This window comes from Hordeum vulgare, chromosome 6H, assembly GCF_904849725.1.
Source record: "Hordeum vulgare subsp. vulgare chromosome 6H, MorexV3_pseudomolecules_assembly, whole genome shotgun sequence".
NCBI classification, from domain to species: domain Eukaryota; kingdom Viridiplantae; phylum Streptophyta; class Magnoliopsida; order Poales; family Poaceae; genus Hordeum; species Hordeum vulgare.
In genome coordinates this window covers 420,577,903-420,593,828 of record NC_058523.1, presented here as the reverse complement: position 1 = coordinate 420,593,828, position 15,926 = coordinate 420,577,903, and the positions used below count along the sequence as shown (strand labels likewise).

At 43.1% G+C, this 15,926-nt stretch overlaps 1 protein-coding gene across 2 annotated transcripts; it reads left to right on the top strand.

Moving 5' to 3' along the window:
• Positions 1 to 7,570: 7,570 nt before the first annotated feature.
• Positions 7,571 to 14,578, top strand: LOC123401900 (quinone oxidoreductase-like protein 2 homolog). 2 transcript variants are annotated; one of them, XM_045095759.1, is made up of 6 exons: positions 7,571 to 7,997; positions 8,302 to 8,410; positions 12,337 to 12,428; positions 12,557 to 12,815; positions 13,407 to 13,550; positions 14,162 to 14,578. In XM_045095759.1, the coding sequence occupies exons 1-6, from the start codon at positions 7,651 to 7,653 to the stop codon at positions 14,249 to 14,251; spliced, it is 1,041 nt and encodes a 346-aa protein (XP_044951694.1). In that variant the 5' UTR covers positions 7,571 to 7,650; the 3' UTR covers positions 14,252 to 14,578. The 2 variants fall into 2 exon arrangements, with proteins under 2 accessions (XP_044951694.1, XP_044951695.1); XM_045095760.1 differs by lacking the exon at positions 13,407 to 13,550.
• Positions 14,579 to 15,926: the final 1,348 nt, after the last annotated feature.

The window sequence follows — 15,926 nt, the reverse complement described above, 5'->3', positions numbered from 1 at the left end:
TTATGCTTTGTGAGTAGTCACTTTTGTTCCCGAGGACATGGCATAAGTCATGTGAATTTGGTATTCGTTCGGTATTTTGATGTGTTGTATGTTGTTTTTCCTCTAGTGGTGTTATTCGAACGTCAACTACATAACACTTCACCATTATTTGGGCCTAGAGGAAGGCATTGGGAATTAGTAAGTAGATGATGGGTTGCTAGAGTGACAGAATCTTAAACCCTAGTTTATGTGTTGCTTCGTAAGGGGCTGATTTGGATCCACTAGTTTAATGGTATGGTTAGACTTTGTCTTAATTCTTCTTTCGTAGTTGCGGATGCTTGCGAGAGGGGTTAATCATAAGTGGGATTCTTGTCCAAGTAAGGGAAGTACCCAAGCGCCGGTCCACCCACAATCAAACTATCAAAGTAGCGAACGCGAATCATATGAACATGATGAAAACTAGCTTGACAGAAATTCCCATGTGTCCTCGGGAGCGTTTTACCTCCTATAAGAGTTTGTCCAGGCTTGTCCCTTGCTACAAAAGGGATTGGGCCACTTTGCTGCACCGTTGTTACTTTTGCTACTTGCTACTTGCTACGAATCTTCTTGTCACATAACTACTTGTTACCGATAATTTTAGTGCTTGCGGAGATTACCTTGCTAAAAACCACTTGTCAGATCATTCTACTCCTCGTTGGGTTCGACGCTCTTACTTATCGAAAGGACTACGATAGATCCCCTATACTTGTGGGTCATCAGGAGGCAGCCTCAAAACCTCAAGGTTTGGCCGAAATTGGGGGTGGAGGAGTCCTACTCCAATCCTACTTGGAGTAGGATTCCACCTTCCCACTTGGAAACTCTTTCCACCTTGTGCTTTTTGCTTCTCAAACCTTATGGGACTTAGTGGGAACTTATTCCAGCCCACTAGGGGCTGGTTTATCTCTTACCATAGCCCATGAGCCCCTTGGGGCATGACACCCCTCCCGATGGTCCCCGACACCCCTCCCGGCACTCCGGGTACACTACTAATGAGCCCGAAACTTTCCGGTGACCAAAACAGGACTTCTTATATATTAATCTTTACCTCCGGACCATTCTGGAGCTCCCTGTGACGTCTTGGATCTCATCCGAGACTCCGAACAACTTTCGGTTACCAACACGTATAACTCAACTATACCGAAACGTCACCGAACCTTAAGTGTGCAGTCCCTGCGGGTTCGAGAACTATGAAGACATGACCTGAGACACTCTCTGATCAATATCCAATAGCGGGACTTGGATGCCCATATTGGATCCTACATATTCTCCGAAGATCTTATCGGTTGAACCTCAGTGTCAAGGATTCATATTATCCCGTATGTCATTCCCTTTGTCCTTCGGTATGTTACTTGCCCGAGATTTGATCGTCGGTATCCGCATACCTATTTCAATCTCGTTACCGACAAGTCTCTTTACTCATTTCGTAATACAAGATCCCGTGACTTACACTTAGTCACATTTCTTGTAAGGCTTGTGTGTGATGTTGTATTACCGAGCGGGCCCCGAGATACCTCTCTGTCACACGGAGTGACAAATCCCAGTCTTGATCCATACTAACTCAACGGACACCTTCGGAGATACCTGTAGAGCACCTTTATAGTCACCCAGTTACGTTGTGATGTTTGATACACACAAGGTATTCCTCCGGTGCCAGTGAGTTATATGATCTCATGGTCATAGGAATAAATACTTGACACGCAGAAAACAATAGCAATAAAATGACACGATCAATATGTTGGGGAACGTCGCATGGGAAACAAAAAATTTCCTACGCGCACGAAGACCTATCATGGTGATGTCCATCTACGAGAGGGGATGTGTGATCTACGTACCCTTGTAGACCGTACAGCAGTAGCGTTAGTGAACGCGGTTGATGTAGTGGAACGTCCTCACGTCCCTCGATCCTCCCCGCGAACAATCCCACGATCAGTCCCACGATCTAGTACCGAACGGACGGCACCTCCGCGTTCAGCACACGTACAGCTCGACGATGATCTCGGCCTTCTTGATCCAGCAAGAGAGACGGAGAGGTAGAAGAGTTCTCCGGCAGCGTGATGGCGCTCCGGAGGTTGGTGATGATCCCATCTCAGCACGGCTCCGCCCGAGCTCCGCAGAAACGCGATCTAGAGGAAAAACCGTGGAGGTATGTGGTCAGGCTGCCATGGAAAAGTCATCTCAAATCAGCCCTAAAACCTCCGTATATATAGGTGGGAGAGGGGGAGCCTTGCCTTGGGGCTCAAGGAGCCCCAAGGGGGTCGGCCGAGCCAAGGGGGAAGGTCTCCCCCTCCCAAACCGAGTCCTACTTGGTTTGGAAGGTGGAGTCCTTCTTCGCTTTCCCACCTCCTCCTTTTTTTTCTCTTTGATTTTTCTTCCAATGCGCATAGGGCCTTCTTGGGCTGTCCCACCAGCCCACTAAGGGCTGGTGCGCCACCCCCAAGGCCTATGGGCTTCCCCGGGGTGGGTTGCCCCCCCCCCCCCAGTGAACTCCCGGAACCCATTCGTCATTCCCGGTACATTCCCGGTAACTCCAAAAACCTTCCGGTAATCAAATGAGGTCATCCTATGTATCAATATTCGTTTCCGGACCATTCCGGAAACCCTCGTGACGTCCGTGATCTCATCCGGGACTCCGAACAACATTCGGTAACCAACCATATAACTCAAATACGCATAAAACAACGTCGAACCTTAAGTGTGCAGACCCTGCGGGTTCGAGAACTGTGTAGACATGACCCGAGAGACTCCTCGGTCAATATCCAATAGCGGGACCTGGATGCCCATATTGGATCCTACATATTCTACGAAGATCTTATCGTTTGAACCTTAGTGCCAAGGATTCATATAATCCCGTATGTCATTCCCTTTGTCCTTCGGTATGTTACTTGCCCGAGATTCGATCGTCAGTATCCGCATACCTATTTCAATCTCGTTTACCGGCAAGTCTCTTTACTCGTTCCGTAATACAAGATCCCGCAACTTACACTAAGTCACATTGCTTGCAAGGCTTGTGTGTGATGTTGTATTACCGAGTGGGCCCCGAGATACCTCTCCGTCACACGGAGTGACAAATCTCAGTCTCGATCCATACTAACTCAACTAACACCTTCGGAGATACCTGTAGAGCATCTTTATAGTCACCCAGTTACGTTGCGACGTTTGATACACACAAAGCATTTCTCCGGTGTCAGTGAGTTATATGATCTCATGGTTATAGGAACAAATACTTGACACGCAGAAAACAGTAGCAACAAAATGACACGATCAACATGCTACGTCTATTAGTTTGGGTCTAGTCCGTCACATGATTCTCCTAATGATGTGATCCCGTTATCAAGTAACAACACTTGCCTATGGCCAGGAAACCTTGGCCATCTTTGATCAACGAGCTAGTCAACTAGAGGCTTACTAGGGACAGTGTTTTGTCTATGTATCCACACAAGTATTGTGTTTCCAATCAATACAATTATAGCATGGATAATAAATGATTATCATGAACAAATAAATATAATAATAACTAATTTATTATTGCCTCTAGGGCATATTTCCAACACAATATGCTACGTATATAATTTGGGTCTTGTCCATCACATGATTCTCCTAATGATGTGATCCCGTTATCAAGTGACAACACTTGTCTATGTCCAGGAAACCTTGACCATCTTTGATCAACGAACTAGTCAACTAGAGTCTCACTAGGGACAATGTGTTGTCTATGTATCCACACATGTATTTGAGTTTTCAATCAATACAATTCTAGCATGGATAATAAATGATTATTATGAACAAGGAAGTATACTAATAACTAATTTATTATTGCCTCTAGGGCATATTTCCAACATGATACGCACAAGGCATTCCTCCGGTGTCAGTGACTTACGTGATCTCATGGTCATAGGAATGAATACTTGACATGCAGAAAACAATAGCAACAAAATGACACTATCGTATGCTACGTTCATAGATTGGGTCTTGTCCATCACATCATTCTCCTAATGATGTGATCCCGTCATCAAGTGACAACACTTGTCTATGGCTAGGAAACCTTAACCATCCTTGATCAACAGTCTAGTCAACTAGAGACTCACTAGGGACACAATTTTTGTCTATATATGCACACGTGCATTTATGTTTCCATTTAATACAGTTATAGCATGGATAATAAACCATTATCTTGAAACAGGAAATATAATAATAACTATTTTATTATTGCCTCTAGGGCATATTTCCAACACTCTAAGGCACAACTTGTTTTATGTCCGTACTCAGATATTATTTGCTTCCGCTAACTCGTTTGATTTCGACTTTTTGTATTCGATCCCTCGAGGCCCTTGGCTTGTAATATGAAGCTTGTATGACTTTAATTTGTGTCTAGAGTTGTGTTGTGATATCTTTCCGTGAGTCCTTAATCTTGATCGCAAGCATTTGCATGTATGGTTAGCATACAATTAAGCTGGGGGCGTCACACGACGGCAGGCTACATCACTTTTCCTTACTTCTTCTCAAAGAAAGAAAATGATACACTAAGGGAATCTCCAACGCTAACCCTCAAACAATCGGAATACATCTGGACCACGCAGTCTGGACTGCGGAAGCCATCCAATGCGGGCATGTATCGGTCCACTCGACGGTCCACACACACATTCTCCCGCAAAGCAAAGACAAAGTGGGAGGGGGGAGTCCGGATAACAGCCATATTGGACTTCGACACCCTACGCGCACTAAATCCGCCCTCCCGGTCCCATTTTCTTCCACTTTGCCACTTCTCCCCCTTACTTTACATTCGCACCCTTCACCTCCCCCGCCGCCTACATACCTCCCTGACCGCCACACACGCATCGTCGGACGTTCACAACTAGCATCGATGCGCCCGCTCGCCTTTTACGACGTTGTTGTCCACCCTGGATCCGTTTGTACCCAGGTACACTCCACCACCCTATCGACGACCTCCATGGCGGCCACCACACCCGACGGGTGCTTGATGTCTACTACACAACTTGTTCTTGTAGACTCGTGTTGAGCCTCCAAGCACAGAGTTTTGTAGGATAGTAGCAAATTTCCCTCAAGTGGATGACCTAATGTTTATCAATCCATGGGAGGCATAGGATGAAGATGACACCTCTCAAACAACCCTGCAACCAAATAACAAAGAGTCTCTTGTGTCCCAAACACACCCAATACGATGATAAACTGTATAGGTGCACTAGTTCGGCAAAGAGATGGTGATACACGTGTAATATGGATGGTAGAAATAAATTTTTATAATCTGAATAAATAAAAACAGCAAGGTAGCAAGTAACGAAAGTGAGCACAAACATTGTTGCAATGCTTGAAAATGAGGCCTAGGGTCCGTACTTTCGCTAGTGCAATCTCTCAACAATGCTAATATAATTGGATCACATAACAATCCCTCAACGTGCGATAAAGAATCACTCCAAAGTTCCTATCTAGCGGAGAACATAAGAAGAAACTGTCTGTAGGGTACGAAACCATCTCAAAGTTATTCTTTTCGATCAATCTTTCCAAGAGTTCGTACTAAAATAACAAGTTATACTTTCCGATCGATCTATCCAAGAGTTCGTACTAAAATAGCACCATAACAAATTCAGAATCATAATACTCAATCCAACACAAAGAACTTCAAAGAGTGCCCCAAGATTTCTACGGGAGAAACAAAGACGAGAACGTGCATCAACCCCTATGCATAGATTACCCCAATGTCACCTGAGGAATCCTCGAGTTGAGTGCCAAAACATATATCAAGTGAATCAATATGATACCCTATTGTCACCACGGGCATTCATAGCAAGACATAAATCAAGTGCTCTCAAATCCATAAAATTATTAAGTCCGATAAAACGAAATCTCAAAGGAAAAACTCAATTCATCACAACAAGATAGAGAGGGAGAAACACTATATGATCCAACTATATTAACAAAGCCCACGATACATCAAGACCGTGCCATCTCAAGAACGCGCGCGAGAGAGATTAAACACATAGCTACTAGTACAAAACCTCAGCCCCGAGGGTGGACTACTCCCTCCTCGTCATGGCCTCCGCCGGGATTATGAAGATGGCCACCAGAGATTATTTCCCCCTCCGACGGGGTGTCAGAATGGGCCCCCGATTGATTTTTTGTGTCTAAAGGGGCTTGCGGCGGAACTTCTGATCTAGGGTTATTTCTGGGGGTTTCTATATTTATAAGAATTTTTGGCGTCGGTCTCACGTCAAGATGGGCCACGAGGTGCCCACTATCCACCAACCCACGAGCAAGGCCTCTGGCGCGCCCTGGTGGGTAGTAGCCACCTCCTTCACCTTCTGGTCCTTGCACGAAGCTTCTAGTGCCTCTTTTGTACCCAAAAAATTGTCAAAAAGTTTTTTTCAATTCCGAGAACTTTTATTTCTGCATAAAAACCAACACCACGGTAATTCTGTTGAAAACAGCGTCAGTCCGGGTTAGTTTCATGCAAATCATACCAAAACAATATAAAATTGTTGTAAACATGGCATAAATACTTCATCAATTATAGATACGTTGGAAACGTATCAGTGCTCGGTCAAATGCCATTGAGCTTATTTTCAGATGCCATGTCATTTTTTTAAAGTAAGAAGGATGACTGGATAGTCGACCATGAAGGATGAATTATTCCGCAATGCGTGGTTGACCGTATCCGTGGATTTCATAGGGAGGAGCAGATGGGGGACCTTATGACAGCAAATGCATGTATCGCTCACGAACGAAAGCGCAACGACATCATCCATGATTGCAATATGTTGTTGTTATTGTATCAACGGTACATCATTCAGACCATCGTCGTAAAGTTTTGCCACGTGGTTGCTCAACTGGAGGCAAGGTGACCATTGCACGCAGGAGAGGAGATCATAAGTTTTGCTTCTTCTTCTTCAACTTTTTGATGGAATCATTCATTCATTCAATGTTGCTATTCACATTGTGTAGCTCCTAAGCGCTGCCCGTGATGTATCACATGACAGACGAACAATCATCTACGTACACACACTGTTGGATGAAGCTGAAAGCAGTATGTGTGTGATGATACGATCCGTCGAAAAACTTGTTGGACATCGAATTTAAAATATTGTTATACTTACATGTTATGTATGGATGATTTATGCTATTTTCTTTTTGTATTATCATGAACTTAGCCGGTTCATATGAATTTTGTCCATTAAGTTAAAACCCAACTTAAGACATGTTCGGAGGCCCTCCGGCTCCCTAACTCCACTCCCAGAGTTGGTGGTGCAGCAGCTAAAAATCGTGGAGCAGGAAAAAGGGTCACCACTGTTTTAGGAGTTGATTTCAGAGGGCTGGAGGATCACCCAGCTCCTTAGATAGCCGGCTCCGGTGTGTATGTCTAGTTCCTTGTACGCGAACCGGAGCAAAATTTACGGGTCAGCACTGGGGTGCTCTACGTCCGGCGATGGTTAGCGGCAACGATGGCATTTGCATGATTATTTGTGGACTCCTTTGTATTTCCCCTGTTTTGTGGTTTTCTGCAAATTTTTGCCGACACGTGTGTCTAGGCAGGCGGTTGGTGGGGGAGTCTGGCCTTCTCTTCTCGGCGTCTCCGTCCAAATCCGAACCTCCTCCAGGGTCCAAACCCCAACCTAGGAAATGGAGGCGCTCGTGGTGCGGAAGCTCGGCGATCCAACGCTGCCGCCCGGCGGCGAGGAATCTCCGTTTGCGGCAGTCTCCGGTGACCGACCGATTCCAGAGCTCTCCTCGCCGACCTCAGTGCGGGTGCGCGTGGCGGCGACCAGCCTCAATTTCGCGACGTTCCTTCAAGTCCAGGGCAAGTACCAGGAGCGCCCCCCGCTGCCCTTCGTGCCAGGGTCCGACTACGCCGGCGTCGTCGACGCCGTCGGCCCCGGCGTACGCAGACTTCGCCCCGGCGACCGCGTCTGCTCCCTCGCCAGCGTCGGGTCCTTCGCCGAGTTTATCGTCGCCGACGAGAAGGCACTGTGAGTTTGTTCTCCCTCTCCTGGTTGGCAATTTCTGTAACTAGTTACTTTTTGGTTCTGTTAGCCTCCGGTTGTTTGATCTACACGGATATTTCTTCTTAGATAGACGCTCGAAGTATTTTTGTTTAAAGCGTTAGCCTTTGGTCATAGTTGGCTACTCCAGCGACTTATATTCCGGTACAGAGGGAGTACAATCTATAGAAAAATCAGCTTAAGACGAGGCAACTTTAAAATAGCAAAACCTTCAGTTACTGTGCCGTGGTGAGCTCTACTGTTAAATCGATACCATTTTATGGTGTTCCAGATACGTAGTCCCTGATGGATGTGACCTGGTCGCTGCTGGAGCATTACCTGTGGCATTTGGTACATCGCATTTGGCCCTTGCCCACAGAGCTCAACTAAAGGCTGGTCAGGTGGGCTCTCCATTTGCTTCTATTTATCTATGTGATATCCACTGGACATTATTTATGTTTCATTCTATCTGATATCCATTGAGCATTCTTTATATGTTATTCTATATGTATATGATATGTTCTGGACATTCTTTATGTGGCATTCTTAATTGGACATTTGTTTGGAGATGTACTGAAACTAATTTTAACTATGCATTCACATTGGTTCAAATTCTATTTGGATTACAAATTATAAACATTTGTGCATATGAATATGAATCGAGTCAGGTAAAACTCCATTTCCTAGGAAGTTGTGATCAACTAGGAATTTACATGTGGACTCTCAGGTTCTGCTCCTACGTTAGTCCCAATCCTAGCTGTTGTAAGAGGCCAAAGTCATTTCTTGGTCTTCAACTATTGGGAGTTGTTCCTTTTAAGTCTTAAGTTTTTAAAGTTCCATTTGAAAGTTTTCAACTTCCATGGCTGGTCATTTTTAAGTCTCATATTAACTACAAATGGAGTGATATGTTCTCTTAAGTGACTTTTAAGCCATACAGTGAAGCTATGGGAGAGAGTCATTGAGCACCGCTTAAGAAGAATGACAAGCGTGACCAAAAATCAGTTTGGTTTCATGCCTGAGAGGTCGACCATGGAAGCCATTTTCTTGGTACGACAACTTATGGAGAGATACATGGAGCAAAAGGACCTGCATATGGTGTTCATGGATTTGGAGAAGGCCTATGATAAGATACCGCGGAATGTCATATGGTGGGCCTTGGAGAAGCACAAAGCCCCAACAAAGTACATTACCCTCATAAAGGACATGTACGATAATGTTGTGACAAGTGTTCGAACAAGTGATGGCGACACTGATGACTTCCCGATTAAAATAGGACAACACCGGGGTCAACCTTGAGCCCTTATCCTTTTGCCTTGGTGATGGACGAGGTCACAAGGGATATACAAGGAGATATCCCATGGTGTATGCTCTTTGCGGATGATGTGGTGCTAGTCGATGATAGTCTGACGGGGGTCAATAGGAAGTTAGAGCTATGGAGACATACCTTGGAATCGAAAGGTTTTAGACTTCGTAGAACTAAAACTGAGTACATGAGGTGCGGTTTCAGTACTACTACGCACGAGGAGGAGGTTAGTCTTGATGGCAGGTGGTGCCTTAGAAGGACACCTTTCCATATTTGGGGTCTATGTTGCAGAAGAATGGGGATATCGATGAAGATGTGAACCATCGAATCAAAGCCGGATGGTTGAAGTGGCGCCAAGCTTCTGTCATTCTCTGTGACAAGAGAGTGTCACAAAAGCTAAAAGGCAAGTTCTATAGGATGGCAATTCGACCCACAATGTTGTATGGAGCCGAGTGTTGTCCGACTAAAAGGCGACATGTGCAGCAGTTAGGTGTAGCGGAGATGTGCATGTTGAGATGGATGTGTGGCCACACAAGGAAGGACCGAGTCTGAAATGATGATATACGAGATAGAGTTGGGGTAGCACCGATTGAAGAGAAGCTTGTCCAATATCGTCTGAGATGGTTTTGGGCATATTCGGCGCAGGCCTCCAAAAGCTGTAGTGCATAGCGGACGGCTAAAATGTGCTGATAATGTCAAAAGAGGTCGGGGCAGACTGAACTTGACATGGGAGGAGTCCGTAAAGAGAGATCTGAAGGACTGGGGTATCACCAAAGAACTAGCCATGGACAGGGGTGCGTGGAAGCTTGCTATCCATGTGCCAGGACCATGAGTTGGTCGCGAGATCTGTGGGTTTCACCTCTAGCCTACCCCATATTGTTTGGGACTAAAGGCTTTGTTGTTGTTGTTGTTGTTTGTACATACTATTTTATGAGGTGAACAGTAATATCTTTAATGGCCTATGCAAGAGATCAGTTTTGCTCACACGTTTATTTAGGGACTGTTCCGTTTGAGCTCCTACTCGTCATTTTCCAGCTCCACGCTCCTGATTCTTCAAGGATCCACTTAACTAGGGATCTGCTCTAGTTCATGATTCATGAAAGCTGTTAGATAGCAGGTCCGTTCCCAAAACACAAACAGTGTGGTTTGGAAGCAAACATACCATACTGCCTCTGGTTGTAACATAAACATAAACATTTCTTCTTTCGAGCAACTCTAGTGTTCTCGTTTCTGAACTTAGTACATTTATGAAAATTTATAAATTCTTAATGTTGAACCTTTACACTTATCTGAAAAATGTACATTTGTGAACTTCATATTCATTGTACAAGGATTCTAGCATTCCATTGGGCAAAAATAGATCCAGCAACTAGATACACTTCTGAAAGTTCAATCATACATTCATCAACCAGATCATAACTTTACATGATTACATTGCATTGCCTCGTACTGTGATGGCAATTGGAGAAGGGATGTTGCATGCAACTTCCCTTCTCCCATTGACATTTCTCGCCATCACAATATTGGCAAAGTGTAATTCAGCCTCTATGGCTGAAACCATTCCAGCAAAATGGCATGAGCAAAAAATAAAAAAATCTCTTACTGGTGACAAGTTCATATAGCACTGCATTTAGAGGTGTGGTTGTACAGAATTTATGGCTGAACAGATATATACACGAGAGCTGAAGGACTCAAGAACAGAGAAATATCAGGCAAACAATAGTTAAAAAAGGGATAAGCAGATCTGAATGCACAAGAACACAAGTGTGTCAAATCTGAAGGGAGGCAGTGATTTGGGGTTAGCCCTAACAACAGCGACATGCCTTTGCTCGATCAGGTGCACAGGAATACTTTGCGGTGGTCTGAGTCACTGCTGGGATCGACAGATGGGTTGTCAGGGTGAACTCTTTGGTCACTGGGGGCAGACACAGATGGTGGTTGAGTTATACATATGGTAGGATCACAGTGGGCATGAGGGCGGTATATCCAGTCTCATTCTGCGTAGTTTCCCAATACTTACGGGAGTACCTTTTGCTCAGCTCTGACCCCAAGGTCGCTCTGTGGAACTGAACTAGGGGGATGCTCTACTCCTTGTGAAAATGTGGAGGCGGAGTTGCTTGGCTTGGCCCTACCTGCTCCGGGCAAGAACCTGGGAGCTGGAGCTGTACCATACAAGACCTTATAGTTTTTCTCATACAATATTTATGTTGTTAGTTTTTATGCAGCTCAAATTTTACAGTTTCCTAATAATATGCATCGATATCATGCTGGTGTAGATCCTATATAGGTCATGTGTGAGTTAAGACTCTTGTAATATGAATCACACTAATCTAATATATGTGTTTGATTATTTTCTTTTTTGTTAATCAGTGAGTATGTTCTTTGCTTTCTCCTTTCTGTTTTATCATTATTAGGCCATTGCGCGTGTGTTGCTACAGGGGCACAAATATTCTAGTGAGTTAATATGATTGCGTACCAAAAAGATTGACTTTAGCTGTTGTGACCGAATTAGTACTTACTGGCATATGGTAAGTCAATAAGACTTGGGGCAGTCCAGGCAGTTTTCAGGATAAAAACCGTGGGAAAAAAAACAGAGATGGGATGGGGGAATTCAAAAGGGGAAGGGGAGGATGTACGTAGGGAGGGAGGACAAAGGATGCGTGGAACACGTGGGGAGTGAAAGATGGAACTCTATTCTTTTTTTAAGTATGTATAGTAGGAGGGGTTATTATTATTTTTGCAGGGGATTTGTCGTTGTAGTTGATGAAACTACTATATTGCCTACTGTTAATATGCACATATATAAACCCTGGAAAAAAATGCACATACATAAAGACCTTCAGTGAGGGATGTTAATTGTATATGCAGGTTCTCTTAATATTTAGGGTAAAATTATATGTTAAGTATGTATATACCCTAACAAGTATAAAACATAAGTACAATATGCATCATGCATTTATCTGCTGCACCCCAAGCTTCTCCGAGTACTTTGGTGATTCTCGTTAATCTAAGTTGTAATCTCAGGTGCTACTTGTACTTGGTGCTGCCGGCGGTGTTGGGGTATCTGCTGTACAGATAGGAAAAGTTTGCGGTGCTATTGTTATTGCAGTTGCCAGGTGATTAGCACAACAAATTAAATTCTTGGATCATCGTTATGTATTCTGGTCAAACATAGGTTGTTGTTATGTATTTTATATTTGACTATTTTTTTCCGGTCAGTAAATATTATTCGTCTTGAGTTCAGGGGAGTTGAGAAATTGCAATATCTCAAGTCAATAGGAGCTGATCATGTGATTGACTCGAGCAAGGAGAATGTTATTGAGAGTGCCAAGTCCTTTTTAAAGGCTAGTGGTCTCAAAGGTGTCGATGTTTTATATGATCCTGTTGGTGGCAAGCTTACCCAAGATAGCTTGAAACTTCTCAATTGGGGTGCACATATTCTGCTCATTGGATTTGCTAGTGGAGATGTTCCAGTTATTCGAGCTAACATTGCACTTATTAAGGTATACTAGTGTATTGAAAATGAAGGTTAAGGTCGTCTGCTTTATATGTGGAATTGACTCAATGTCGGCTTTCAGTATTTATTTTAACTGCTTGGTGTATTTGTCTTTTTACTGCATTGCTAGAATCAGAAGAGCCTACTATATATACCTAGAATAGGCATTCATCAGGACAAACTTTAGCTTGCTAAAGAAGAGACACCACTGAAGTCTTGATTCCTGCAACATCATATTGAAACTAATTTGAGAATCCATCAGTCAGTACCATGGATGCAATCCTATAAGTTCATATCAAAATCATACATCCAAGAAATTGCAATACGATCAGTCAATGTAAAGTTGTATTTATTTCAGACTTACTCCCGCTGTCCCATAATGTAAGACTTTTTTTGACACTAGTGTAGTGTCAAAAAACGTCTTATATTACGGAGGGAGTAGTTGATAACACTAGAATATAAGATGGCAATATTCGGAATTTAGTATATTTAGACATTACAGCACTAAAAAGGAACTTATGTAGTAAGGATACTGAATAGTGATAGAAGTGCTTTCTGCAAAATAATAGTACTAGCTAATTGTGGTGTGATGTTTCAGAACTGGACAATTCATGGTCTGTACTGGGGAAGCTACTTAATTCACCGGCCAGCAGTACTCATCGACTCACTTAACGAACTCCTGTCATGGCTTTCAAAGGGTTTGATAACAGTTAAAATTTCACACACCTACAGGCTCACTGAGGTAAGCACCATTAATAAACTTCACAATAGTTTTAGCAGGCTGAAATTTCTCGCTTAGTCATTACATGAACTAGGTGTGGTGCTTGCCTCTATTACATGAACTACCTGTGTGGTGCTTGCCTCTGCATACCTTAACATATCCTCATGGCAGACAGAACTTTATGGTGTCGAAGGACGTTTTGTGAACTATGGTTGGGTAAATTGTAGTTGCATTGTTTGCACCATTTGACTGCCATGTCGCCTATCTATATTCGTTAATTGCTATCATTTTGATGCTTATAAATTCATACATAGTATTTTCTGTTTGTGTTTATGGGTATTGCTAGGCTGCTGGCTCCGTGTCTACGTGTCAGTATTAGTGTTTTGTTTCTAACATATAAATTTCTACCAGCATAATTTGACCTAACAAGTGATTTTCATCACTTCATTTCTGGTAAATGTACACAGGTCATGCTCTATTGTTAGTGCGGTCGAAATATGTAGGCTGACACCATTAATAATGTTATACTCATATGTTGAAGCTCTTAAACAGTTCTTGAATCAAATCCAAAATTGCATTTACCTTCTTCCCATATGTAGAGATTTACCATATAATTGTCAAAAAAATTACAGGCCCATCTCGCTTTTGCTGACTTGAGAGATAGGAAAGCCGTCGGCAAAGTGATGATTGTTATGGGCTCCTCAGCAAAATCAAGACTCTGATGAATGAGTTCCCTAGGATATTGGCCAGTTCTTTTCAGCTGCAGATTCTGCAGAATCGGATTCTGAGAAACGACCCACAGAATTAGCTGTGTGTAGAATCAGTTGTCCAATTCTTCATAGATGTTGCAGTCTGGATTTGTATAAGTTATGTGCTGAAAGCCGTTGGATTGTTGTATAAGTATGCCAGGCTACCATAAACTTGATACAGGAGGGTGGCTGAATAATCCTCTGGGTGAACAAAAGCTTTGTAATGCTCGGTAATCTGCACGTGTTACATAATTAGTTAATTGCCAAAAGCGTGCGATACTGGCGCCTTTTTTAATGAAAGTATGTGCTCAACTCTAAACCACAAAAAAATTAGCGACACACCCCTTAGGAGAAGTAATGGTCTTTTTTATCACCCGGTCTAAAGCTCAAAACATCAGAAACAATAGGAATGGCATGAATGTGAAATTGCAAGAAATGAGGATCAATGAAAGGAAAACATGAACACCAAGAATGCACCTTTCTATTTTTAGGCAAATAAATTATGATAACTGCAGAATGATATTGTGTGGCTGCATAATGAGACCTCGTGAGAATATCAAATGACACTGTCAAATCAAACATCTAGCCAGTGTAATAGAATGCATCGTACTCCATCCGTTCCTAAATATAAGTCTTTTAAGAGATTTAACTAGTGGTCTACATACGGAGCAAAATGAATGAATCTATATTTTAAAATATGTCTATATACATCCGTATGTAGTCCATTAGTGCAATCTTTAAAAAGACTTATATTTAGGAACGGAGGGAGTACATGACACCTGATACATTTTTTTTTTAAAACTCAACGGATCTATCTAAAGGTCACAAGCCAATTCTAAACAGTCCCAACTTTTCAGGTCTCAAATAACTTAGGCAATTAGGTGATCACAACCAACTGATTTATTTTGAAGTTGTTAACATCTTGATGGAAACACCGTATCTATACCTAATAATAAAGCGGCTATTGCTTTCGTCGAAAAACCCACCGCGATATTTTTATAAAAAAAGTTTCTGTAATTTTTGTTATTCAACCCGCGCTCCATCATTTATCTGCAACGCAAAAGGAAAAAACGATTCGGTGAAAAAATTATACCCGTACGCATCGCCTCCTCCCGTCGACCCTGGCCATCCTGGCCTGTGCCCAGGCCGTCGCTACATCACTCGTCGCCGCGGCCGATCTTAACCGCCACCGCTGCCGTGCGTTGCAACGGGATAAAAATATAACAATTTTACAGATAAGTTGGTGGCTCACACATCCAATCTCTAGATCAATGCTTAGCATGGATTTCTCTAATCCATATATTTAGTTTCTAGCTAATACTGCAGGCAACAGTGCTTGATTCAAAGCCGTGATCCATTTTCTGTAATGAAACAAAAAATAAAGTGATGCCCGTGCATTTACAAGCACAACACCCCATACTTTGCTATAGAGTAAACCATCATTCCAAGGCAATTTAAGTCATACAATTGATCAAACACAGTTGTGTCCTTAATCAAATTATTGCATGTGCAAGAAACCTGTCTACGGAACACAACCGCACTGAGGGCAAACTGATTACACCGGAGACAATGATCCTATTGTCTTTCTACCCAAAAACGCGGCGGAGCGAAGTACTTGCAGGTGGAGGCGGGCCTCCATGGCTCACAC